This window comes from Hemicordylus capensis, chromosome 3, assembly GCF_027244095.1.
Source record: "Hemicordylus capensis ecotype Gifberg chromosome 3, rHemCap1.1.pri, whole genome shotgun sequence".
NCBI classification, from domain to species: Eukaryota; Metazoa; Chordata; class Lepidosauria; order Squamata; family Cordylidae; genus Hemicordylus; species Hemicordylus capensis.
Window position 1 is genome coordinate 287651070 of NC_069659.1, and position 27060 is coordinate 287678129.

General features: G+C 48.5%; 1 protein-coding gene across 6 annotated transcripts in view; it reads right to left on the bottom strand.

The window, feature by feature from the left end:
- Positions 1 to 3616: 3616 nt before the first annotated feature.
- Positions 3617 to 27060, bottom strand: part of CRTAC1 (cartilage acidic protein 1) — a 49908-nt gene continuing 26464 nt past the window's right edge. For 2 of the 6 annotated variants that reach the window (XM_053309229.1, XM_053309230.1), the window contains 12 exons: positions 26298 to 26454; positions 25563 to 25697; positions 24763 to 24908; positions 24139 to 24275; positions 23356 to 23438; positions 22324 to 22424; positions 22042 to 22210; positions 21083 to 21231; positions 17427 to 17469; positions 16406 to 16549; positions 8996 to 9121; positions 7889 to 8263 (listed from right to left, as the gene is read on the bottom strand). In XM_053309229.1, the coding sequence (XP_053165204.1) occupies positions 8130 to 8263; positions 8996 to 9121; positions 16406 to 16549; positions 17427 to 17469; positions 21083 to 21231; positions 22042 to 22210; positions 22324 to 22424; positions 23356 to 23438; positions 24139 to 24275; positions 24763 to 24908; positions 25563 to 25697; positions 26298 to 26454 (1524 nt within the window). In that variant the 3' untranslated portion in view covers positions 7889 to 8129. The other 4 variants (XM_053309231.1, XM_053309233.1, XM_053309234.1 and 1 more) reach the window with 4 other exon arrangements.

The window sequence follows — 27060 nt, forward strand, 5'->3', positions numbered from 1 at the left end:
CCTTTCTTATGAGGCTAGGCTACAATACCTGGGGCTATTTAGTTTAGAAAAAAGACGACTGTGGGGAGACATGATAGAGGTCTATAAAATCATGCATTTTGTGGAGAAAGTGGATAGAGAGAAATTCTTCTCCCTCTCACGTAACACTAGAACCAGGGGTCATCCCATGAAATTGATTGCCAGGAAATCTAGGACCAGCAAACGGAAGTACTTTTTCACACAACGCATAATCAACTTGTGGAATTCTCTGCCACGAGATGTGGTGACAGCCAACAACCTGGATGGCTTTAAGAGGGGTTTGGATTACTTCATGGAGAAGAGGTCTATCATTGGCTACTAGTCAGAGGGCTACAGGCCACCTCCAGCCTCAAATGCAGGATGCCTCCGAGTACCAGTAGTGGGGGAGTAACAGCAGGAGATAGGGCATGCCCTCAACTCCTGCCTGTGGCTTCCAGTGGCATCTGGTAGGCCACTGTGTGAAACAGGATGCTGGACTAGATGGGCCTTGGGCCTGATCCAGCAGGGCAGCAGAGCCCCTGGTGGCGCAGTGGTAAAACTGCCGCCCTGTAACCAGAAGGTTACAAGTTTGATCCTGACCAGGGGCTCAAGGTTGACGCAGCCTTCTATCCTTCTGAGGTCGGTAAAATGAGTACCCAGAATGTTGGGGGCAATATGCTAAATCATTGTAAACCGCTTAGAGAGCTTCGGCTATAAAGCGGTATATAAATGTAAGTGCTTTTGCTATTGCTATTATGTACCTACCACCCAAATTTGGTGTCCCTAGGATTTTGCTAAGTGGTCCAAATTGGTCCAAATCCGAAACAAATCAAAGCAAATACAAATCAAATCTGGTGTGATTTGGAGGGGGTAGATTTGGATACAAAACATATCGGGGTGATTTGTTTTGGGTACAAATCAAATAAAAAGACCTGATTTGTGCACATCCCTACACCATAGTCTCGTATGAGTGTTGATCATAACATGTGAATGGGCCTCATGATGTGTGGATAGGGCTACTCTATTGCACTAACTTGGCATTCTTGGACCGAAGTGATTGAGTACAGACAGGAGTCTCAGTGAGACATGCTGCCTCACTCACCTCAGGCACCGGGAAAACAAGCTGGGTTTGAAGAGTCTCTTATTCCTGTCTTTTCAACGCCTCTCTTCATGGGTCTTCAGAACCAATGCTCTGGTCTTTAGTGCCATCCATTGGGATAAACTGAGTTTACAAGGAGTGTATGAATATGTATGAGTGTATAAACCATAAAACATGGTTGGCATTTTCTATAATCCTTTTGAGGTTCATGTTTGTATAACAGTGCCCTCAAGTGGGGAACTGATGCAAGAGGCAGAGCTGGGGCGGCTGGGTGTTTATAGTGTGTGTGTGTGTGTGTGTGTGTGCCTGCCACAACTCCAGAGGCTCAGCCTCATAGATGATTTGGGGAGAGAATATATGAGAAATTATCAGGGAGGTTACCTCCGATTTGTGACTGCAGTGGTTGCTGCTGTCCTTTCCATTTTATTTTTATTTTGCCACTTCTTTGGTGGCAGTGTGTAGCCACAATGGCTCTTTCCAGCTCTTCTCTGTATCCACCTCCCACTAGGGCCATGAGTCTCCTCCTCCAACCGCCCAATGCTCTGGGAATAGCATCAATGCCCAAGGGCTTCAGTGGGGTGGAGGGGATAGCAACTTCCATTGGTTGCTACCATTTCTTCCCCCAATCCCTCCCAAACCCATTTGGAGTTAGCTGAGTAAGATTTTAAGTGGTGGGTGGAGGTGGGGTTGGCTGTAGTGTCCTTGCCTCTCTCACGACTAGCAAAACCAGAATAATTGTGCAGCCCGGGGCCTGTCTTGCTGACGAACACAGTGGTAGATGGCAGATGTTAGATGGGGTCCAGCAGGGGTTGGAGACACCAGCCCAGAAGCATGGGTGTCTGGAGTGAAGCAGGGAGGGAGGGCAGTCATCCCCCTGCCACCAGGATTGAGAAATTCAGAGAGAGAGAGAGAGAGAGAGAGAGAGAGAGAGAGAGAGAGAGAGAGAGAGAGAGAGAATCAACTTCAGAGCTGCTTTGTGGGAGAAATAGAAGATTCTGGGAGATCTGTGGATTCTCATCATCAGTTGTGTCCCCTCCTTGGTCAAACTAGGAAATGGGAACAAACCTTGAACCACAGACAGGCATTCTGATGCACCTGACTATGACACAATCCAAGTCTTTCTGCATATACATGACATTCTCCAACAGAACATGTCAATGGGATGAGACATAAACTTCAGCCTGACATAATAAATGACCCTGTCATTTTGTAAATGCAGGATAGGATGTGATGCTCAGAACTATTGTAAAATGCTAAATTAAAGATATGTAATCACATATAAATGTGACATCACTGTAACGGTATTAGCATCATGAAGCTGCATTGATCTGATCTGAGCTGGGCATCAGACAGCCCTTCTCACTGGCAGCCTATCTGCTTACATTAATTTCATTTGATGGCAAAAAACCAACTTAAATCTAAGTGTTTTGGCTTAACTGGATTATGGACTTGGCGGTTAGCAAGCAGATATTATATATGTGATAATCATTGAATATTACAGTCCCCATGACAGTGTCTGCATGGTGCTGTGGCTTGGAGACCTACCAAGATGATCTTAACTTTATATGATGTTACATTACCAGCCTTAAGCTTCTTGACAAGCAGCTCCATCATTTACATAATTTCCATTACTTACACACACACACACCCACAGTCAGCAACTGCAACGATTAGGAAAATTGTAGAGGATGCCTGGAGGAGAGAGAAATGACAGAGCTGACTATGACAGATACTAATGTCCTATATTAACTATGATCTAGATTAAGATTGTTATGTTGTTAATATCAGTTTGCTTTGCATTCTTTTTGATTAGGATGGAATGATTTTTGCTAAACTTAAAGGCAAACTTGTTTGCCTGAAGGCAAGTTCAGACTTCAGGTAACCAAACATTGCTCATTAAAGGTCAGTCTTTTGGAAATGCAGAAAGTACAAACATAAGACGAGCCTTGCTGGATCAGGCCCTAGTCTATGTAGCCCAGCATCCTCTTTCCCACAGGGGCCAGCCAGATGCCTCTGGGAAGCCCATAAGCAGGAGGTGAAAGCATGCCCCCGCTCCTGCTGCTGCTGCCGCTCCCCTGTTGTAACTGGAATCCAGAGGCATCCTGCCTCTGAGCCTGGTGGCAGGCAGCATATATATCCAGTTCAGTGGTGTAGCCATAACTGAACTGGGGTGGGGACATAAATCCCTGGGCTGCTGTTGCCTGGGGCCCACTCTCTGTCCTACAGGGCACCTCTCCCCTGCCCCTCACCCCTGGGCACCGAGCAAGCAAATGAACCACTTGCTGGCTGGGAAGTGGAGATGGTTGGCACTTCCATGTCCCAAGGCTGGCCACGCCCCTTGCACTAGCATCAAAAGCATGTTGACTCAGTGGGCGTGGCCAACCTCAGGGCATGCACAGCCTGCCTGTCTTCCAGCTGGCAAGTGCTTTGTTCGCCAGTTGGATGCTTCCTTTCTTTTCCTTGCTCAAAGCAAGGAGGGAAAAGAAGCATCGAACTGGCAAAGGGACTGCTCACTGACTGGAAGAGAGTGCTTCTGATGCTGGTGGAAGAGGGCATGGCTGGCATCAGAACACGGAAGCACTGCCTATCACCCACTCCCAGAGGTAGGTGGCAGGCTGCGAAGGCCGTACTATGGAGGGGGGAGTGCCTCAGCCTCCCTACACCCCTGCAGCCACTAGACTTGTTCTCCATGAATATGTCTAATGCTCTTTCAAAGACACCCAAGCTGGTGGCCATCACCACACCCTGTGGCAAAAACAATTCCATCGTCTTAGTAGCTTTTCTGATGAAATGGTTTCCAAACAACAAGACTGGCAAACTTGCTAGGGTTTCTTGCCTTGGCTCAGTCAACCACTCTAGCAATACAACCTCATCCTCCACTTAACACTGGCTGGAGGAGAACAGGAAGCTGAATTAGGCAGCAATCCACTTCCTGGTTGCACTGCAGTGAGTCACACAGAGAGGTAGCGATGCCAGGAGTGTTCCCTGGATGATGTGGGGGTTGTTGGTTGGTGTTGCTACATTATCAGGAGAGGATTGTTCTGAAATGACATTTGCAAATTCACATTTGACTCACATGCTTTTGACCTTTATCTATTGGTTAAACCATTAACTAAACAACTAGCTAACTTACTATGATAGAATATGCAGTAGTGAACTGGAAAGGATTGCAAGTTTGGGGTTAAATGAGTAACAAGGAGAGAGTCTTCCCAAAGTGCAGATCTTACCTGCTTCAGGCATCGTTGCCTGCCTGGTTATAAAATAAGCAGCAACATGATCGCAGTATTTAAAACTAGGGTTTGTGGCAGAGCCAATTTCCTTGCTATTACAAAGTTGTTGTTTTTTAAAAATGTGACCAGGAGGTTCCGTGCTAAAAGGGGGAATAACTCCCTGTGCCTGGATTCCAAGTCCACAAGGGCGACATTGTGATAAGTCATCTGTCACAAGGACATGGTGGGAAAATGGGCACACAAGATTTTATTATAAATCATCCCAGTACACACAGGGCCGGGTTAAGAGCAACTGATGCCCTAAGTACAGCCCAACAATGGTGCCCACCCTTGGCCCCCTCCATTGCTTAACTGACAAGACATTAAGACTCAAGCAAATTATTTACTTATACCTTAATATTTATTTAAATTTTAAAAAGTTTTCTTCTAGATTTTAAAAGGTAAAAAATAAGAGTTCCAATGCCTATAATTTCTTATAAATAGCCGCAACAGAAGGAATGATTGAGAAAAATATTTCATCCTCAAGGTCAGACATCATAATATACGACCCTCTTTTACGTGAAGTTTTATCAATATTTTGTACTGCTCTTTACAGTAATCTTTCACAAATAAATGACTTACTTCAGATACATAGTTTCGTAGTTTCTCAAAACTTTAGTCGCTCACCGAGCCAAAGAAATTTTTTTTTTAACAATGCAGAGTAAAGTCGAACACAGCAGATAAAAACAATTACAAAAAACCAACTAAAGCTGAGTGTGGCAGTGAAATGCAAGGTGGCGGAAAGAGAGTTTGAGGAACATTTAGCTAAAAGTATCAAGGGGAATAATAAAAAACTATTTAAAATACATCAGAAGCAGGAAACCTGCCAGGGAGGCTGTTGGACCATTAGACAATGAGGGAGTGAAAGGGATTATTAAGGAGGTTGCACAGAAGCTCAATGAGTTCTTTGTGTCCATCTTCACGGCAGAGGATACAGAGCATATACCTGTTCCTGAACCAGACTTTTCAGGGATGGAGGCTAAAGAAATGAGCCAGATAGAAGTGACAACGGATGATGTTCTAAACTGTCTGGAAAAACTGAAAACTAACAAATCGCCAGGGCCAGATGGCATCCATCCAAGAGTCCTCAGAGAACTCAAATGTGAAATTGCCAACCTTCTTGCTAAAATATATAACTTATCCCTGCAATCAGGTTCTGTATCAGAGGATTGGAAAGTAGCAAATGTAACACCGATTTGCAAAAAGGGATCCAGGGGTGATACAGGAAATTACAGGCTGGTCAGCTTAACGTCTGTCCAGGCAAATTGATGGACAGGATCCTCAAGGAAAAAATTGTAAAGCACATAGAAGAACAGGCCCTGCTGGGGGAGAACCAGCATGGCTTCCACAAAGGTAAATCTTGCCTCACCAACCTTTTGGAGTTCTTTGAGAGTGTCAACAAGTGTGTGGATCAAGGTGATCCAGTTGACATTGTATACCTGGAGTTCAAAAAGATTTTGACAAAGTTCCTCATGAAAGACTCCTGAGAACACTTAGCGGTCATGGGATAAGGGGACATGTGTGGATTGCTAACTGGTTGAAAGACAAGAAATAGAGGGTAGGGATAAATGGAGAGTTTTCACAATGGAGGGAAGTAAGAAGTGGGGACCCCCAATGATCTGTACTGGGACCGGTGCTTTCTAATTTATTCAAAAATGATCTAGAAGTAGGGTTGAACAGAGAGATGGCCAAATTTGCAGATGATACCAAACTCTTTCGGGTAGTGAAATCCAAAACGGATTGTGATGAGCTTCAAAAGGATCTCTCCAAACTGGGGGAGTGGGCAACAAAATGGCAAATGCACTTCCATGTTGGCAAGTGTAAAGTGATGCACATTGGGATGAAGAACCCCAACTTCAAGTATATGCTGATGGGATCTGAGCTGTCGGTGACGGACCAGGAGAGGGATCTTGGGGTCATGGTGGGCAGCTAATTGAAAGTATCTACTCAATGTGCGGCAGCTGTGAAAAAGGCCAATTCCATGCTAGGGATCATTAGGGAGGGGACTGAAAATAAAACTGCTAATATTATAACGCCTTTATACAAAATGATGATATGGCCACACCTGGAGTACTGCGTACAATTCTGGTCACCACATCTAAAAAAGGACATTGTAGAACTGGAAAAGGTGCAGAAGAGGGCAACCAAGATGATCAGGGGCCTAGAGCACCTTCTTTATGAGGCAGGCTACAACACCTGGGGCTATTTAGTTTAGAAAAAAGATGACTGTGGGGAGACATGATAGAGGTCTATAAAATCATGCATGGTGTGGAGAAAGTGAATATTGAATATTTGAATTTGAATTTTTGTGACTCCATCTCCTCCTTTTGAACGTTTATGTATATTTTTTGGATCTCCAGTAGGTGGCGTTCGTGGGACCTTATGGTCCTGGTACGCCATTATCCCCTACAAGAAGAAGACGAAGACGAAGACGAAAGTGGATAGAGAGAAATTCTTTTCCCTCTCATATAATACTAGAACCAGGGGTCATCCCATGAAATTGATTGCTGTGAAATTTAAGACCAGCAAACAGAAGTATTTTTTTTCATACATTGCATAATCAACTTGTGGAATTCTCTGCCACAGGATGTGGTGACGGCCAACAACCTGGAAGGCTTTAAGAGGGGTTTGGATAACTTGATGGAAGAGAGGTCTATTGTCGGCTACTAGTCGGAGGGCTATAGGCCACCTCCAGCCTCAAAGGCAGGATGCCTCTGAGTACCAGTTGCAAGGGAGCAACAGCAGGAGATAGGGCATGCCCTCAACTCTTGCTGTAGGCTTCCAACAGCATCTGGTGGGCCACTGTGTGAAACAGGATGCTGGACTAGATGGGCCTTGGGCCTGATCCAGCAGGGCTGTTCTTATGTTCAGTGAAAGAGTTAAGGGCATGATAGCTAGGGGGGGAAACTCTGTGGTGCCCCCCTTCCCTTGATGCCCTAAGCACATGCTTGTTTTGCCTTATGGTTAATCCATGGTCGAGTACACATCATGCTGGGCAAAGGATGCCTTCTACCCCGTCATAATGGAACAAGTCAGCTACAAAGCTGGGAACTTTAACACTCCATGTTTGGAGCCGATTCCCCCATAATGCACTGGGAAAGAGCCACTATGACTACCAATATATACACTTTTCAACTTGAGTTCTCAAAGAGATTTACACAGAAAAAGAAAAGGAAACATAAGGTAGATAGCAGCAACAAGCACTGGATGGATGCTGTGCTGGGGCTGGATAGGGACAGTTGCTCTAAAGAGAAGATAATTACCACTTTAAGAGATGCCTCTTTACTCAGTTAGCACTAGCAGGGGTCAAGGCACCCTGTAGCTGCCCTTGCTCCTGCCAAGTATCACAAGCACCCGCCATCTTCACTTGTATTTTCTACATGGTACCTTTCCCTTAGGGAAGGGTGAGTTGCCAATGAAGGCTTTTTAAAAAATTGAACAGAGAGTGGTCTGTTTACACACGGTTGACTCGGTGGTCATGCTTAGAGAGATGGTGCCATAGTAAGGTAGCATACTCTGAGCCTTGCAGGTGAGAGGAGAGGTTTATTTGGATTCAGAGAACAAAAGAGAGAGTAATGATCCCCATCCCCTGAACAGAGTCCATCTAGAGGAAAAGGAACCCTAACTTCAAGCTGGGGTTGAAGAGAGCCCTTGTGCTGCTGGGCAGTATTAACTGCAGGGGCCACTAAGTGCAGGGCAATGCTGGTGATGTATTCTGGACTGGCTGCAAGTTGGGGCCCGCCGTGGAGCACTCCTGCCATCCGTCAGTCCTGCAGACAGCGGCGCTGCCCCTGCGGCTCCAATGAGAAGCCCTGCCTGCAGTGGCAATGGAAAGAGCCAGGTTCATTGTGGCAGATGTGATCACAGGGGGCTGGCCTTGCTCTGCATTCATCTACATCTGAAAGACAGGACGGGGAAGACCGGGGTAAGGAGCAGGTAGCTGCAGGAACAAGTGGAGCGCACAGCAGCCAAGACAGCCACCAGGGCCTCCCCATTCTCTTCTTTGCAGATCAAAAAAAAATTGCGCCCAGTGGTGACCTTGCAAATCTCCTTCTCTGAGACAAGTAGGTACATAGGAAGTGCCTTATTCGGAGTCCGAATGTTGGTCCATCTAGCTCAGTATTGGTCACACAGACTGGCAGTGGCTCTCCAAGGTTTGAGGCAGGAGTCTCTCCTAGTCCTACCTGGAAAAGCTAGGGAGTGAACCTGGGGGACCTTCGGCATGCCAGCAGATGCTCCACCATTGAGCTTATGGCCCCACCCGCTAAGGAAAATATCTTACAGCAGACAGAGTGCTCACATGTAGTCACCCATCCAAATGCAAACCAAGGCAGATTCTGTTTAGCAAAGGGGGCAATTAATACTTGCTATTGCAAGACCAGCTCACCTCCCAAAGGGCTAATCCCAGTCCAAAGCCACCATGATCATTTGTGCCAGGAGCAGTCACCAGTCTGCTCCTCCGTACTTCTGGACCAGGGAACATCCCAGGATGACCAGGGGAGGAGATGCTCAGGCACTGCCCCCACCCTCACCCCCAGGGAAGCTAAAGGCAGACAATCCCTTGCATAACTTTGGCATGGCTTTTGGAGCACCATTTGCCACCCCACTTAGAAGGATGCTGACTACTTACCCAGGCACTTGTTGACATCATTGGCATCGGGCTTGAAGCCAGGGTGGCAGCGACAGGAGTGTCCCCCTTGGGTGTTGACACAGACCTGGCTGCAGCTGTGCAGACCAAGGGTACATTCATCAATGTCTGAGCAGAGAAGAGGAACGATAGGTCACCAAGGGGAGCAGTTGGCTGGAGTGCTTGTGTTTATACACACACTTCCAGAATCAGCAGGAAACCCCATGGCACCCCCTTGGCCTATGTCTGCACTGGCCTCACTGCCCTGATGGCAGGGGCGGCCCTTCCATAAGGCAAGGTGAAATGGTCGCCTCAGGCAGCAGATTATTGGGGCCCCAGGAGGGTGGCAATATGCCCTCCTGCCCCTTTTTTTAAAAAGCAGGGGGGGATGGAGGAGGGTGCACATAAGGGGGGGCAGCATTTGACACTCTGCCTCAGGCACACAGGGGCCTTCAGCCTCCATGGCTTGCTGGGGGAAACCTAGTTAAACTTCTACACCTGTTGCCCCGGGGGTCAGCTTAGTAAACATGGACCCAAAAGGAACATACACCTTCCTCAACTGACAGTTGAAACCAACCAACCAACCAACCAACCAAGCAACCTGGTTAGGACACTGAATGAGAACACCTGATTGAGAAACACAGTCCTCACCCTTTCTTTAAGCAGAGCTTTGACCTCAGTAGTCTTCTCGCCCCTTCAGCACAGCCCTGGAGCTAGGTTATCATTTACACAGCCCCGCAGGCACATTCTTTCCTGCTCCCCTCCTCCCACAACTGTCTGGAGTTCTCCCCCATCCATCTTCCCTTCACCCTGCCCCAATATGTATGAACCAGGCGTGTTCTCCCACATTCCCTATGCTGTGTAACGAATACTGCATGGTGGCGACTCCTGCAACCAGAAGCTATTCTGCTTCTGCCCCCTAGAGGGCATTGGCACCATATTTGATTGTTGCCATCTCAGGGATGAAATTATTCAGCAGGGAAAGACGGAGTAATGGGTTTGTCATGCCGCAGGCTGTGATTCTGAGCCTAGTTGGCCAAGTGATGTAGCTCCACTGATTCATGGAGGCTCCATGGAACTATAACCCAGCTACCCAGGGATCTGAGTTCTGTGTCTCTTTCACAGCAGAGCAACTGGCTGGTATGGTAGAGCAGTCTAGTTGTAGGTGTTGAGGTACCCCTGCTAGGGCAGGGTAGAGTGGAGCACAGGCCACACAACAGACCTTCCCCCTAGGACTAGACATCATACAATCCAAATGTATCACTCAGGCACCCATGCACTATCAACCTTTGAAACAAACAGCCACACAAGAATGATATGAACATACTCCCATGAGGCTTATGTGGCAAACACATATTGATATGCTTACATGCACTCAGTTGTGGTCCATTCATACACACCCATGTTAACATATAACTCATGTGGCACATGTGCACATCACATTGCCATTGTGTATGCCTTCAGCACAGAACAATTATTGTTGGTTCTATGGGCATCCTGCTTTCCCCTGCGCTGGTAGTGATTTATAGAAAACCCAGAATTTCTATGTGTGTGCATACCCACCGTCCTCAGTTTTAGCCAGATTTAATGGTTTTCCAGTCCTGTGAAAATATGACTACATAGGTAACCTCTGTCTATGAAGGACAGGAGCAGATGGCCTGGGGTGTACTAATTTGCAGGGGGAAACACCAAGACTCCTAGAGCAGGAAGGCACTCTAGAGTCTAATGGACAACTTATTCGGTGTGGGCTGGCTTCTCCCTAGCCAAACTGCTCAAAAGCACCAATCCCACCCTTCTGACGTCATAGTGGCTTTGAGCAGTTTTGGCAGGCAGGCCCCTCCAGGCTGAAGTACCCGGCAGCTGTCATTGCACCTCTTCTCCTTTCATGACTTCAGACAAGCAGTAGTGTTGCTAGGCAAAAAAAGAGGATCGCCTGCAAGGTGCATAGGAACATAGGAAACTGCCATATACTGAGTCAGACCATTGGTCTATCTAGCTCAGTATTGTCTTCACAGACTGGCAGTGGCTTCTCCAAGGTTGCAGGCAGGAATTTCGCTCAGCCCTATCTTGGAGAAGCCAGGGAGGGAACTTGGAACCTTCTGCTCTTCCCAGAGCGGCTTCATCCCCTGAGGGGAATATCTTTCAGTGCTCACACATCAAGTCTCCCATTCATATGCAACCAGGGCAGACCCTGCTTAGCTATGGGGACAAGTCATGCTTGCTACCACAAGACCAGCTCTCCTCTCCAAACCAGCTCTCCTCTCCGTGCTCTGCCTGGTTGGAAAACAACATGCAACTCTTTCACAGGCTACAAAGCCAAAGTTGGTGAGGCATTCCTTTGCTTCCATCCTGGTAGTGGCTCCTTATGACGTGAGGGGAGAGGATGTCCCAGTAGGGTTTGCAATGCAATTGCCACTAGTGATGCTTAGAGGGGTGATTAGGACGACAAAAGTGGTCCCCTTAACAAGGGGAAAGGTTGGATGGAGCCCTTGACTGAAAGTTGACCATCCCTGATAGAGACCAAACCCCTGCTCTGAAAAAGGACGATCTATATATAGTTAGTCCCCTGCTAACAGATCAAAGAGGCAGCTTTTAAAAGTGGTGATTCTCTTTACTGAGCAGGGGAGAGCAACTGGCCTTATCCATCCCTAGCACAGCATCCCTCCAGTGGCTGTTGTCGGTGTCTTTTTTAAGATTGTGAGCCCTTTGGGCACAGGGAGCCGTTTTATTTAATTTATTTATTTATTTATATCTATCTATCTATGTAAACCACTTTGGGAACTTTTGTTGAAAAGTGGTATATAAGTATTCATATTTGTGTTTAAATTAGCTCTGAAAGATGGATGCCCAGCCTTTTCTTGCCTCCTCAGGTGTATTTGGCATTTATTCTTTAGACCAGACAAACCCAAACATAGTGCTGAAGAAGTGAGGATTAATTAACTGTTTTGAGCTGGAGCCCCTCCTGATCTTGTTTTCTGGCTACCTCCCACCTTCCAGGTTTCTTGTGCTTGTTTCCAGTCCTGGCTGAGCGTTAGAAGAAGTACACACATTCCATTCCCACCTGAAAAAGGAACAACTGTGCCCCAGCCTAGTTCCATGCATCGTTGCTGGATGCATCTTCAGATGAAAACTTCCGGCATGTGGTCTTGGTACTTGTGAGCTAAACAGGAAGCTGGAGAAGTGGAGGTCTTCAAACTGTGGCACCATTTTTTTATTTTAGACTCATCATACAATTGTTATTGTGCATAGTCTTCATAGCTTGTTTCACTGATGGCAGCGGGGTGAACGGGTATGGACAACAATTAAGGCAGGATGCCGCTGTCAGCATGTATAGAGTGTAGAGGAGCAGATGTGTAATGAATGCAATCTGTCCTCCTTCAGAGTTACCCTCTGAACACACACAAAAACACACACACACACAGTGAGCAGACATACAATGCGGACTTTGGCACCCCAGCATGGGCAAGGGGAAGACGGTCTGCTTTTAATGGAAGTAACAGGGAACAATAAGATCCGGTAATGGTGTGAAATCTCAGCTTCCTCTTGCTGATACCAGACTTGAAGGCTTACTATCGTGTCACTTACTCTTTCTAAAGGTATCAGCTCTCTTTGTACAGCAGCAGAGGAAAAAGTCGTTTTGTTCCCAGGACATAAGGCTCTGTTGCACGGCAAGGCCAACAGGGTTTTCTAACAGGCGGATCAAAGGTCTGGAGAAAGTGTCAGAGATGTGACAGGGACTCAAGCAGAAGCCAGCAAGCGCACAAAACAGAGTGCTCTGAAGATACATCAGAAGAGTCTATAATGCTTTGATTTTACTCTACATCACATTGGGAAGAAAATTGCTTCACTTAAAGGAGTTTAAGAGAAAATGGCTCTGTGTTCTTCACTATAAGGCTGCAGATAAGATAAAGCAACCAAGGAATGAAACTTGGAAATGATCTCTAGAACAGCCGAAAGAGCAGTAACATCATTAGTCAAGTGAGAGCCCAATAAGCTTATAAAGGTGTTGACTGACAAGCATGATTGCCCTTTCCCTAAGATTTTTTCTTCTCATTCTTTGATATCAGAAAATGACTTAAAGAAAAAGGAAACCTTAGTTTTAGTATATCTAAGATGCAAGGGTGCAAATCCCCCCATTCATCTGAGGAATATCGCCCCTCATTTTATTCCCACTCCACCAAACCTAATATATGTAATTCCCAAAATATGTAGGCCAACACCCTGATTAACTCTGCATGTGTGCAGTCAAAAGAAGCACATGTGAAGGGGCTGCATCCCCACTTCTGAAGCACGAGTGTTTGCACTTTAGAAGTGGAAATGCAGGTGTTTGCAGCATTAATCAGGATGTCAGGCATCACCCCCCGCCACGCCCAGCCTAGTGTCTCCTCTTTCCCCCACAAAAATTAAGTGAGGAGTTGCTCCTCAAGCTTTCCCTCTGTCTGCACCCCTGCGAAGAAGAGAGCACAATGGCTGAACTAGAACTGCACATTTGTAAACACACAATGGACATATGCTGAGAAACCATGGCCAACTGTGGCTGGCACACGCTCATTGTGTATTGGTTACAAACATCTGTCTCCCCTCCAGAGTTATTTTGTACATTGTGGCCATGCTGAAAACACATTTGCCTGGCAAAGTGTGAATCATCCCTCATTTTTGCCTTGGAACAGTCTTTGGAGGGAGCATTTTGCTCCCCACCTTTCCAGGCTGCACATTGCTGTTGTCTCCAGTCCATGTGTTTACGACAGCAACACATGAGGACCATCTAAATTTTACGGGCTCAGGCCACTGGCCCTATCCAATCCCAGCACAGTACCTCCAGTGACTGTTGCTGGTGTCTATCACATTTCTTTTTAGATTGTGAGCACTTTGGGGACAGGGATCCATCTTATTTTTTTATTTATTATTTCTCTATGGAAACCGCTTTGGAACCTTTTGTTGAAAAGCAGTATATAAATTGTTGTTGTTGTTTCATTTGGGAGACCTCACCTCAGCCCTTACCAGGAAGAGTTTACCATTTGGCTAAGTGGGAGAATATTGCAATGCTACTCTGGGTGAGGGCAGGTTGTCTCTCTCTTCACGTGCCCTCTCCGATTGGGAGGTTGGCGGCCAGCAAAAGCCATGTGCTGAGAATGATGCAGGGCATACTGGGAGGCAAATGGGCAAAGTGCAGCCATCTTACAAAATGGGAGCATATTTCATGGAATGGTCCTGGGGCATTGGGGAGCTCTCCTGGGGAGGAGGAGAGGAGGCCCACTGCTTGGTATCTCCTAATTCTGGCCTACATTTGCCTTCTGAATCTGAGCTGTTCACACTCCCACCCACTCCCCAAGCATGGCTGCAAGCAGGTGCTTATAGACAGTGTAGAGTTTATTGGGTGGACAGGAGGGCAATGCTTCAGCTGGAAGACTGAGCGGGTTCAAACTGCAGACACATAATGGTAAAACAAGATCAGAGGTGAATCCCGGTCCAGTCGGGCTGGGGGAGGAGGAGGAGGAGGAGGAAGGGAGGGAGGGAAGCAGTTATGTTGCAGGCCAAACCAGCAGGCACAGGGTAATTGTATCAGTTTTAACTGAGCAAGCAACTACCAGCGGGAGCCTCCATTTTGGTTAAGGGCAGGCTCTGAGGAAGAAGGCAGCCACACTGAGGAGACAAAGCATGTGGTGGGGCCTCTGCCCTGTCTGTTTTCTCAGAAAACATGCAAGGGGTGTGCCAGTACTGACAGCCTCACTGCCTGGGCTGCACAGCGCCCTTTCCAAAGATGGCTGCCCCCACCTCAGTCCATGTTCCCAAGGGCTACCATGAGAAGACTGGATGAGAGAAATCAGAGGGAAGGAGTACAGGGGAGGCCAGTTCATCCATAAAGGCGGCTTCTGTCCTTTATTGGCAAGGCTTAAAGTGCATAGGAGTGAAAGCAGAATCCGAGGCAGAGTGGAAGGAGAGGGGCTGAGGGCAAGATGGGGCCCAGCCAGCTCCCTGAAGAAGGGTATCCACCAAAAAAGGCCACTTGAGCTGCACAGAGAGGGAAACAGAAAGAGAGGAGAGAAAGAGAGAGACACAAACAGAGAGAGGGGGACAGGGCAAGAGTTAGTGGCAGTTGACAGGAGGGAGGGCATCAGAATGAAGTAAAAAGACTGGACCAAACCTTTAGGAACATAAAAAGCCGCCATATACTGAGTCCGGCTATTGGCCCAGCTAGCTGAGTATTGTCTACATTGATTGGCAGCAGCTCTCCAATGTTTCAAGCAGGAGTCTTTCGCAGCCCTGCCTGGAGATGCCAGGGATTGAAACTGGGGCCTTGTGCATGCAAAGCAGATGCTCTGCCACTGCCCCTCCCCCCTCCCGATACATCTTCTGACCCATTTGGACATAGTGAGATACCATCTACTGAGTCTAGCCTTTGGTCCATCTAGCAGCATGTTCTTTTAGCAGACTCTAGCAGCACTTCTCCTGGATTAGTCTCAGTCCTACCTGGGGATGCTGGGGATTGAGCCTGAGACCTTCTGCATACTAAGCAGATACTCTGCCACTGGGCTACAGGCAAGGTTGTAGAAACCCAGGTTGCCAGTGAACAGCTGCAGAGTGGTGGTGGTGGTGGTGGTGGTGAAGCGGCTGAAGGAGGAAAATGATGGGTGGGGGAAAGTTTAAAGAACCTTTTCCAACTTGCAACATTGCTCCTGCAAACTGTGCTCTCTTCCCACCAGTTTGCAGCTGTTCAGCAATTATCAGGGTCTAGTAGCAATTATCAGGGTCTGGAAACAGACTGTACCATTTCCCTCCCATAGCTATCCTAGTTTGCCCAGGGCGCTTTCCAGATTAGACCCTGCAACGGGTCACGTCAGATTTTGGAAGTCTTGGTCACGTCAGATCTTGCTTCCACACTTCCTGCGTTGTGACACCGCAGTCCCTACGCGGACAGCAGGGTGCCGTTCACATTGCCAATGCCTTGTCTCCAAATTAATCACTGCGATTTAGAGCTAGGGCGTTGTATATCCAGCATAAGGAAGTGGCTGTTTTTTCAGGTTGTTAGTTGCTGCGAGGCTGCTCCCCCTGCTGTTTACGTTTTCAATGTGACTTGCCTTGAACAAAGGCATTTTGCTGCTGTTGAGCAGCTAGTCTGGAAAGCACCCAGGTGACTTAGCAATAGCCACAGTCAGAAGGGGAAACAAGTTCTGTATTATCCCTAATCCATCTTCCCCTTGGCTAAAAAAGTGGCTGTGCCTCCAAACTCACTGGCCAGTCTGCTCCCTCCCCCTTGCCCCAACCCTCCCCTGGTAAAAGTGAAAAAAGCCACCCCCAGCCAAGCTAGGCACAGCAAGTGGCTGCTCCCCAAACCCATGTTTCCATTGGTTGGTATCAGGAAGTGAGCCCCAGTGAAACAAATCCCTCTGCTCTGCCCAAGCTCTCACTCACCAACACAAGCTGTGCCATCCTCACTGGGCTCAAAGCCCCGGTTGCAGCGCTTGTTGCTGCGGCAACGGTATCCACCATATGTGTTGATGCAGACAGGCCTGTCCCGTGGACAGACAAAAGGAAACTCTACACACTCATCTGTATCTGAGGAGGAGAAGGAGGGAGAAGAGAGAAAGATGGCATGAGAAGATGGCACACACAGGCCTAGGCCATGTCAACACCGCCATTGGGCTGCTGCTTTATCCTCAGAATGCAGCCATGCTGCTGGATATCAAATAGCCCACACCCTGTTAGGAGGGTGCAGGCAGTGGTGCTCTTACTCCTGGACTTCGGGGCCGAAGTCTAGGGCCTCCACACCCCCTGGGGACCCCCAAATCCTCTTTAGACTGTCCTGGGTGGTGTAGTCGCTTCTGGCCTACACTGTGCTGGGTGGCCAAGTTTGATTATGACCTGTGCCAGGTGCTTTAGAGACAGAAGGGGAAGTGGGGAAAGAAAAAATGTGGGATGAGAATATGTTAAGTTGCATGTTGAAATGTTTCTGCTACTGCATATCTGCATAAATATGCCCCACATGTTAAAAATACGGTTTGCACCACGGGGTGTGTGTGTGTGTGTGTGTGTGTGTGTGTGTGTGTGTGTGTGTGTGTGTAGGAGCATGAAACTTTACTTGCAGTGGGAAGTGGGCCTCCAGTGGGGGGTAGGGCCTCCAAAGGTCTTTAGGTCCAGGCTCCAAAATTACCTAATATCCTTACCCAGGACATTGCATTTCTGTCTCATTCCCTGATAGGGGTGTGCACAGACCAATCCAACCACAAACCAGTCCGCCGTGAACCGGGCCTGTTCAATCACAAATTGCTTCATACTGCTTTGAGCCAGTTGGTTCGTCCACCCGACTGGCCTAGCCAGTGGGTTCAACTGTACCAGTTCGCGGACCTGCAGTTTGGTCCGAATTCGGACTGAACCGCAGCAACCAGTCATTGCACACTCCTATTCCTTGATCTGCCCCTGCCAGATGACTCACCAACACAGCGCCCATTTTCATGCTGAGAGAATCCTTGGCCGCACTGTGAGAGAAAGAGAGGAGTTATCTTGTCAGCAGCAGTTAATTTCATCTCAGGCTCATCCCTTTCTCCACTACTTTGCCAACTCTATTTCCAAGGAGTCTAGGAATTGGTTATGGCGGCAATTTGTGTCTCACACCATCTAGTAGCTAATGTGGTAGCTCTCCGTTTGTAGTAAATGTGTTATAGAGTCAGGCCTGAAAAAATCTATGTGCAGTTTCTGCTCAATGCTTAGAATCCACAGGGAATTTGAGCAAGGCTTTCAGCAGCCAGAGGATGTAAGGAACACAGGAAGCTGCCTTATACTGAGTCAGATCACTGGTCACTCTAGGTCAGTTTTACCTGCACTGACGGGCAGTGGCTCTCCAAGGTTCCAGGCAGGAGTCTCTCCCAGCCCTACCTGGTGATGCTGCCAGGGATTGAACCTGGGACCTTCTGTATGCAAAGCAGACACTCTACTACTGAGGATGGCCCAGTCCCCATCCTGTGTACCTTCCCCCATCCATCCCCCAAGGCCTCCATTTCCTTGCCTCTCTGCACCTATTGCTTCCCAGTACTCTTTGAATGGCAAACCCTCTGTCACTCAATCTGTGCAGCAATTAAACAGGGCTGCATGTTATTCCAAAATATTAAAATGAGTGGTGAAGGGGATTACATGTTTTGCTTGAACTCCAGATTTCACCAGTATTTCGTACGAGTCTTTCCCCACGCAGTCTCACCATGGCATCTGTGGTTGGTTGCCTCTGAGCACCAGACCCCAGACCTTGCCCAACTCCACCCATCATCATAGCTCAAAATGAAGCAAACAAAATAGATGTATGCAGTATTTTATTGGTATAATTTAGTCTGTCTCTCAAATAGGAGGCTGAGGGGTTTTTTTAGTGCCAAGTTACTGAATTCCTTTAATTTCTCTGTCATTCATCCTTCCCGCTTTTGCTGAGATGGACTGTTTAATTTGTTCCCTTATTATCACAGAGCTCATGCTAGCATTATGCAGTCTCTTATACTGCTGGAGCTGGGATGTGTAACACCTCTTGTTTGCAGCAACAGCACCTCAGTGGCTTCTATGACTGTGCTAAGGTTGCAGTAAAATCACAACCAAACGTGGAAATCCTGAGCCCCATGTGCACTGTCATGCTCTTGCACATGGGTTCTTCCTCATTCACTTTAGGGGAGGCAGGAAATTCACACATGCAAATGGATGCACATGTAGAGATGCTCCCTCCATGGAAGTGAACAGGGTAATCCTTATGGGTGGAAGACACTACATGCTCACGGAAGCATCAGTGGGGAGGAGAGCTGGTCTTGTGGCAATGAGCATAAATCATCCCTTTTGCTAATCAGAGTCCACCTTGATTTGCATTTGGATGGGAGACTGCATGTGAGCACTGTAAGACATTCATCTGAGGGGGCGGGGCTATAGCTCAGTGGAAGAGCATTCTGCATGCAGTCCAAGGTTCACTCCCTGGCATCTATAGGTAGGGCTGGAAGAGACTCCTGTCCGTAACCTTGGAGAGCCACTGCCCAAGTGTGGCCAAGGCTGAGCTAGATGGACCAATGATCTGACTTGGCATCAGGCAGCTTCCTATGTCCTCAATACCACATTTCTGGATAGGAATGAGAGTCAACCGTCAGAACAAATTCTGTATTTAACAAGGCTCATTCATTTCTGTGTTGCAAAACCAAATCTGTCTAGTATTTGCAAAATTTGCTTTTGACCATAGCTGAGAATTCATCCATCACAAAATAGGAAGCCTGCACTCAAGTAACCTATGCTACTTAGGTGGAAAAATCTGAAGTACAGTGGCCAAATGATATTTTTTTTATTTATTTGTCAAATGTGTACACTGCCCCAAACGGCTGTCACTGGGCGGATATGAAGAGGACATGCATATATTGCAAATTCATATCCAGGATTTCATCAAAGGAAGGGTATATTCAAATTATGTTTGGAAAGTACAATACCCTTTAGAGCTCGGCTCCATTTCCCCCCACTGAGGCAGTAGCAGAAGCAGAGAAGATTGAGGACAGACAAAGTTTGTGTTGGGCTGCTTCAGTCAAGGCAATGAATCCAGCAATGCAGCTGCAGCCACAGCCGAAGGAGTAGCGTTGCAGAACTTCCTGGCACGGAAGGTCCAGCCATTCTTTGCCTCCTGCCACTGCAACTCTAATTTTCAAAGTCATTATGCTGACAAAAGCACATTTTGTAACAACATCACTTCAGTTATTGTCCATCATCCACCAAGACTCCTCGGACTCTTTTATAGCTCCTAGCCACTCTGATCAGTTTCAGTGTTACTGCCATAATTCAGGGAGCCCCAGGACAGTGGAACAGGGCAGCTAGAAGGGAACACACTTGAACAGATGGGGAAAGGGAGCGTTATGGAGCAAGGAAGGCACAACTGGGGCCGCTGGCTGGCTACGTCTTAATAGAACCTAGCAGTCCTTGCTGTGAAATCACTGACTGCATGCACCCTTCAGTAAGGATACTGCAGCTACATACACCTGACATACAATGCCATTCAGTGTGTGACCAGGTTTAGCAAAAGGGAGTCATTAATCCTAAAATTCTGTGTGGGATTGAGTGTCTGGTTGCATCCTTTTTGACATTTGTTTGGCTTCTTTCCTTTCAGCATCTTAAAAAAACAACAACCCCACACAACAGCCTCTTAAAAGCCCCATATTTTTTCATTTGCTTTCTTGTCTTGATTAATCTTTTATTCTTTTTGTTGTTTTCATTCTGGTACCCAATGAACTTCTCGCTCTCTCCAATTACTCCCTCCATCTGCCTCATGTATTTATTTATTATTCTTTATTTAGTATAATTATTAATATTTTTATTAATTACTACTACTACTACTACTACTACTACTAGTAGTAGTAGTAGTAGTAGTAGTATGGATCTGCCACAAAATGTTGCAGTATATCCCTGCTGTGCATGTGTTACTTGAGTCTGCTCCTGAGCATGAAGAACATTTTAGGTACCTTTTCCTCTCAGAAACAGAAGGGGTTGTGATTATCTTGAAAAGAAATCACACACCCCACCCCCACCCCGCTTTTTTGTTCAAGCCCACTTTCCCCTCTCCTCCACACTGAGTTCCATTAGCTCTGACCACCTGGCTCTTTGTTAAGTCCACAAACATTCCACTCCACTGAGTTACATTGGGATAGCTTTGGAAGTTTCTCTTCTCCAGAGTTTTGTGAAACCAATGTATCATGGATCACCCAGAGTCTGCGGGTCCCTCCCTCTCATCCACAGGTGCCCTGGTTATGCATTCATTAGAATAAGGACATTTCCAGCTCTTTCAGAAATAGATATAAGATCAGCCGGCAGGCAAGGCCTCTAACACACTTTGGGCACTTTTAGGCACATTACACAATTATAAGGATTCTTGACCCATACATTCTGTATGCAGGAAGTTCAGCTTAGTGATCAGCTGGCTTCAATAACTGGACAAAAATCTTAACTCTGTCAGCTGAGAGGCTCCATTAGGACTTTCACATGGCTCTTAGGGCATCTGTCAAAAGAAGTGGATTTGGAGATAGAGGCGGAGGAGCCTCCTCAGAGGGCTCCATTCCAAATAACTTGCAGGTAGCCAGAAGACATGAGGCTTACCTCCAGAGGAAGTACAAGAGGGGGTAATCCCTCACTATCACGAGGGTAGGGGATTTCCAGCACTGAATTGGTCTCGCTGCTCACTACAGTGCGGCTGAAAAACTTGCCATCCGGCCAGGTCACCTCTAGGCTGCTGGGCTCATCCTGTCCTACATGGAAGAAAGGCAAGGCAATGTTGAGGCAGGGAGGAAACTGCAGCCCACTCGGGGAGCTGAATAGCTGCTGGAGAGTTTTCTCCGCCATCCAGCATCTCCCCTTCCATTTTAACCAGATTTCCCTACAGAGATGAAAAGACTTGGGATGCAAGGGGGCCGTGTCTTTCCACCAAGCGCTCTCTGCCAGCACCAGTACAGCTTCCAGGCACAAGGCCAGCAGTGAGCAGGGATGTGGAGCATTCTGACACATGGAGCCTGTGACTCTGAGCCACTTGGCTTCCCTACTCACAGCCCGGTCCGACCTGGCCATGCCCCACTAAGCTGTGCCACCTCAGGGCCATGGAAGAGTAATGAGGTATGGAGACACACCATGCCTTCTTTGCAAGAACAGCTGGAGGGGGCAACCGGGCCTCTCTGCAGTGCGTGCGCTCTTCAGCGGGAATGGAAAATTCTAATAGTGTCCCTCTTTCCACTTGTTAAGTGGGACAGACTTCCAACACCTCTTGAAAAAGGGAGGTTGTGGATGAGGGGCTGATCAGATTTACTGTAATACAGAATCAGCAGTAATGGGACAAGAGGCAGAGCTTTGGGACCGAAGGGCAACGGTAAAGGGGTGGGCTAGGGAAAGCAGACGTTTGTGTCTCTTGTAATGTGTTCTAGTGGTGGCTGGCCGTTACTATTTGGGATGAAAGGCAGAGGAGGTCTGGGAAGCCCAGGAACTGTGTGATACTGGAATGGCTGGGAGGACAGACTGGAGAAGAAAAGACTCAGGACAACCCACGGCCTCCGCCCCTCCTCACTCACCCAGGCCGAAATGGGCAACGGGCTCCATCTCACACAAGTACCCAGACCCTCCGTCGATGATGCGCAGATGGGCACCACTATGCCTCGTGAACAGCACCACCTTTGCACCACGAGCAAATGCCCCAAAGCGTGTGCGTGGAATCACTCGCAGCCAGTTGTGGCCAGCATCCTGTAGAGGTGGACAGACATACTCAGCAGAGGGACGAGGTAAACATGGAGCTGACAAGGAGACCCTGTGGCTGGGACCTGACTGCATGACGAGGAACATGCCCCCAAACCCACCTGATTGACTTTAAAGACGGAAAGTGGCTGTGCCATGGATTCTCCATGCGACAGGATCAGGTCCAGCTTTCCATCGCCATCAAAGTCTACCACTGCCCCACCTGGAATGACACAATTTCAATAAGCAGTTATCTGTTTTCAACCTTTCCCCCCTGACAGGATCATATTCCCCCTTCTAAACCATGCCTAGTATGAGACACAGTCTAAGAGATATATGATTTCTTCCATCTCTTCCAACCAAATTATAGCCCTGACTTGCCTGCAATGACATATCTATCCTTGTGCCTGTTTAACCCAGGAGCTGCTTCTGTTCTGATCAGAGAAGAGCCTTTCTATAAACACAGCTACCTATTTTTGTAATTAGTTTAGTTTTACGTTAACAACGTTCTGCGTCATCCTGCAGAAACCAGAGCTCTGGTTCCCATGTTCCAAGATGCTGAGTCATGACAATATATGTATCCTTCCTGCCAATGTTACCCAAGAATATGGTAGCCTGGATTGTATACAAAGACCATCTTTCCCTTATTTGGCATGCTCTAAGATGCAGCTTGTGTGAATGGCCACAGGTCTTGTGGCTCTGGCCACACAGATACTTTGTTCCTCTGCCTGAAACAAACCAGGTAGCACTGATCCTGCCATGGTGCACCAAAGGTCCCAGACTGCAAACCCTGCCGGTCCTCCCCTTACTCCTTGGCATCCCTGCTGCACATATTGTGAGGAGACACCCATTACAGCCACTTCCAGGGTAATACCCACATCTTCAAACCCCGGTACAAGCTCTTTAGGACATCGGGAGTGTCTGAATCTTAATAGCCAACCCTTGGACCTGCTAAAGGCTATGCTAAGAGCCAAAGGACTAGATGTCTGGATTATTCCTGGCAGAAAAGGGGTCATCAACAGAGTCTTTGGCACAAAACCTATCCCAACCCCCAACCCCGCCTTCCAGTGGGCATAATAACCACTCTGTACATAACCCTCATTCTGTTACTAAATGAAACAACACAATCACGTTCCCCGCACAGAAGGATTCACCTGTGCCACGTCCCTCAGGTTCCAAGGAATCCCCAGGATTCAGTTCCTCAATGGCTGGGTCAGCATGCTCTCGGCGGGCAACCCTGTAGCAGAAGGGGATTGTACTAGTGAAGAGTGGATTCTCTCCCCTCCCACACAAGCCCCCTCAATGGGGCAAGCTTAAGACTGAGTTGACATTGCCCTTTGTCCACACAACAGGCCCGCTTTCCAAGACATTTTTCTCCAGAAGGGGCCCTGCCCATGCGTACGATGACAGGTTTCTGCCTGGACTCCCCCAGACTTGCCACATGCTGCTGCTATCACTTTATTAGCCTGAGAAATGTAAGCGGCTCTGCTTAACGAGCCATTGATTGCCTACAATTAATGGGAACCGTGCATAAGTGCTAATTAGTGAAAGCCAGAACCTCCAGGGATGTGGTCTAAGCAGCACAGACGGCTGTGTTGGTGGTGACTGGGAAGAGGCTCAGTCACAGCTCTGTCAGCTGGCTGGAGCAAGAACAGAACTGGGCAGGACCCACCCTCCCCATCCGAGGGGAGCCAATTAGCTCCGCACTGTGGATTATGGCACTGGGGGTCTAAACGGCTGGCTGTATTCTGTACCACAAGTATCCAGCCCTCCCTCCTCCCCTACCCCATAGCTCTGCATGCAGGCCTGTCTAAGGAGGCAATGGGTTTACACCAACCAGACTCTGGTGTGGGGAAGCCCTTCCTGCCCTGCCCAGAGCCTAGCAAGATGGGGAGCCCACTGCCCCAGTCTCTGGCGGCCATGTGGCTCTCACCCACCGGAAGAGGCGGTTGGCGGAGGAGCCGCGATAGGCGATGTTGTTGAAGAAGACCTCCAACTCCTGGTCATTGTCAAAGTCAGCAGCGATGACGGTGCGGACAGGTGATGGCATGGACAGTTTGGGCGTGGCAATGTCCTGGGGGAAGGACGGGGATTAGTGGGGCAGGGAGAGCTGGCTTGGGCTGGAGCAGGGCCATGGGGAAGCTCAGGTCTAGGCAGGGGATTACATGGCAGGAGGAGTTGTGGCTGGGCGGGGGGGTCAGCAGTCTCGGGGGGGTCTGATAGGGCAGAAACCATAGTATCTTGTAAGGAGGGTGATTGGGCCGGACACCAAGGTGAGGAAATGGCTGCCAGATCTGCACACTGCAGAAATAAGGAACACTCTAGAGCTGTGGGGCTGAAATACGAGGCAATCCTTTAAAAACAAGGAACATCTGGCAACCCAGCAGCGGGCAGAGACAGCAGTCTCTTTGGTGCGTGGATCTAATCTGTGTGTGTGGCACTCTGGTTCTGAAACTTCATCTACCGGAGGAACCCCCTGGCCTAACGTCCCTGCTCACAGCCCAGGATATCCTGGCAGCGCACATTAACTCTCTGGCCCTCCTTCCTCGGGTGGTCCTTACCCGGAAGCGGACTCGCCCACCTGCACCCATCTGCAGATAGAGCCGGTGGGGTCCATTCCAGTTGCCGTAGATTATGTCGACTTTGCCATCACGGTTGAAGTCGGCCAGTGCCACACCCCGGCCGTGCTGGTAAGGGTCATCCAGGCCTGCAGAGGGCAGCAGAGGAGTCAGCAAGGCTCTGTGTGTTTAATGCCTGAAGGTAAACAGCCCCATGTACTGAGCTGTGCATTTCTTTCTGCTGCTGTGGGGGTGAGAGAAAAACAAGGCCCCAGAGTTGTAGAGAGAGGGGGGGGGGAGGGTTATGTGGCAGCTCTTACCCCACAAGTTCAAATTGAGCCTGTCAGGGAAGAGCAGAAGCGGGACCAGTGAGGGCTGCAGGCGGGTGGGATATGGAAGGGATGCATAGTTGAGCAGGCAGAGCACCGTCCTCAGAATCCCATTTCCACCCATCCCATCCCCTTTCCCTCCCCTAGCCACCCTGTTTTCCTGCTGACAAGAAAGGAGTGTTTCTAAAGAGAATAGGTGTCATCTGCAGCATCATGGTGATGGATGCCACCCTGACACCTCGTTAAACTCCAGTGATCAGCCAGACGCTCAATTACCGGTGGCTGAGCCTGTGTGAACTCATCATTTCCCCCCTCCTCCTCCAGCCCCAGCAGCCAAGAAGGAGGGGGATATTGTGGGGGGGTGGGTGGGATCTCAGGGCCCATTAGGATCAGAGTGGAGCCTGCAGCTTCAGGGTCGTTTCTCTCCTACAATTAGTGGCCTCTCAACATCTCCCACCCCTGCCACATACTCACCAGTACTGGGTGCTACATCTATGAAGGTACCATCACCCTGGTTACGGAAGAGGAAGTTGGCCCCATTCTCATTGTCACAAAATATGTCAGAGGCTGCTTCATTCAGGATGGGCCCCACAGCCACGCCCCGGCCCCCTGGGAAGAGGAATAGTGAAAGCTCTAAGGCAGCCCTATCAGTAGATTCCCCTGCAGCAGCACATGGGATCCGCTCCATCCTGTTGGGATGTTCCGAGCCTAACCATGCATCCACCAGTTGATTCATCCTCCCACTCCCTCACGCCTCTCCCCACAATTAGCCAGCCCACATGAGACTCATTTCACTTCACTTGGATGCTGGTGTTCAACTCTTCAGCAGCAATCAAGTCACCACAATGATTACGGAACTAGTCAAGGGTGCAGAGAGAGGGAAAGTTTGAGGAGCAATTCCTCATTTAAAGTTTGGAGAGCGGAGAGGAAAGTTACTTTTGTGGGGGAGATATAGCTTGTTAGGTTTGACAGGAAGGAGCATGTTCAGTAAAATGAGGGGGAACTCCTCAAATTAGAGAGGGATCTACAGCCTTGGAACTATTTAGCAACATTTCAGTGCCACAGAGACTAAGAGCAGGGCTAAGACCACTAAGATGTCCTCTCAGCAGGGGTGGGATTGATTGGTCAGAGATCTCCTTCTCTGCTTGATATCTTGCCTACCCTCAAGCAAGGCTGGCATTCTGACCTGCAGTCCCCAACCCCCAATACCTGTGAATTTGTTGACTCCCGCATCTGCAGCCACGTCATTCAGTGCCACAATGCCACGCTCTGGGTCACTGGCTGCAGTGTCCATCTCAATGAGGGCATGGGGGCCAACTCTTCCATTGGCATAGTTAGCTATGTAGATGGCATACCGGCCAGAACCCTGCAGAAAATGGTGGTGGTGGGAAAAACAGGAGAGGGGCCCTGAGTTTCCACATAAGTAGTATGTGGGCATGTGTAGGCAGACCCAGTGAATCTCAGACTCAGGGCGCTACAAGGGACCCCCTTCACTTCTGTGTGTCTGGTAAAGGTAAACTCGGCCCCACACAGTGGCGCACAAGCAGAGCCACCCCAGCCCTGTTTGTTTCCTTGCCACAGGCTTCCAACAGGAACACGCGAGTCCTCATGCCCACTGCATGCCTCGGCCTTCGCCGCCAACCAGCACCCTGCCCCCATTAGTCTCCTATGGCACCCTGATTTAGCAATAATCGTTTGAAAACAAACCACGCAAGGTAGAGGGAGAAGAAAGCGCAGGTGACAGGGGCATAAATCACCCAGACAGGCTGTGTTTATCAGCAGCACGGCACCCGCCTGGCACTGCAGCCCCTGATGGGAGGCCTGACAGCTGTGGGGGAGGGGGGCAGAGCTGCCAGCAAGGCCTGGCCACTGAGGAGCCTGGGAGAGAGCAAGGCCCCTTCAGCCCTGCGCGCGCGCTCTCTCTCTCTCTCGCCATACAACTTTGCCAGTTCATTAAAGTTGTACAAAGTCC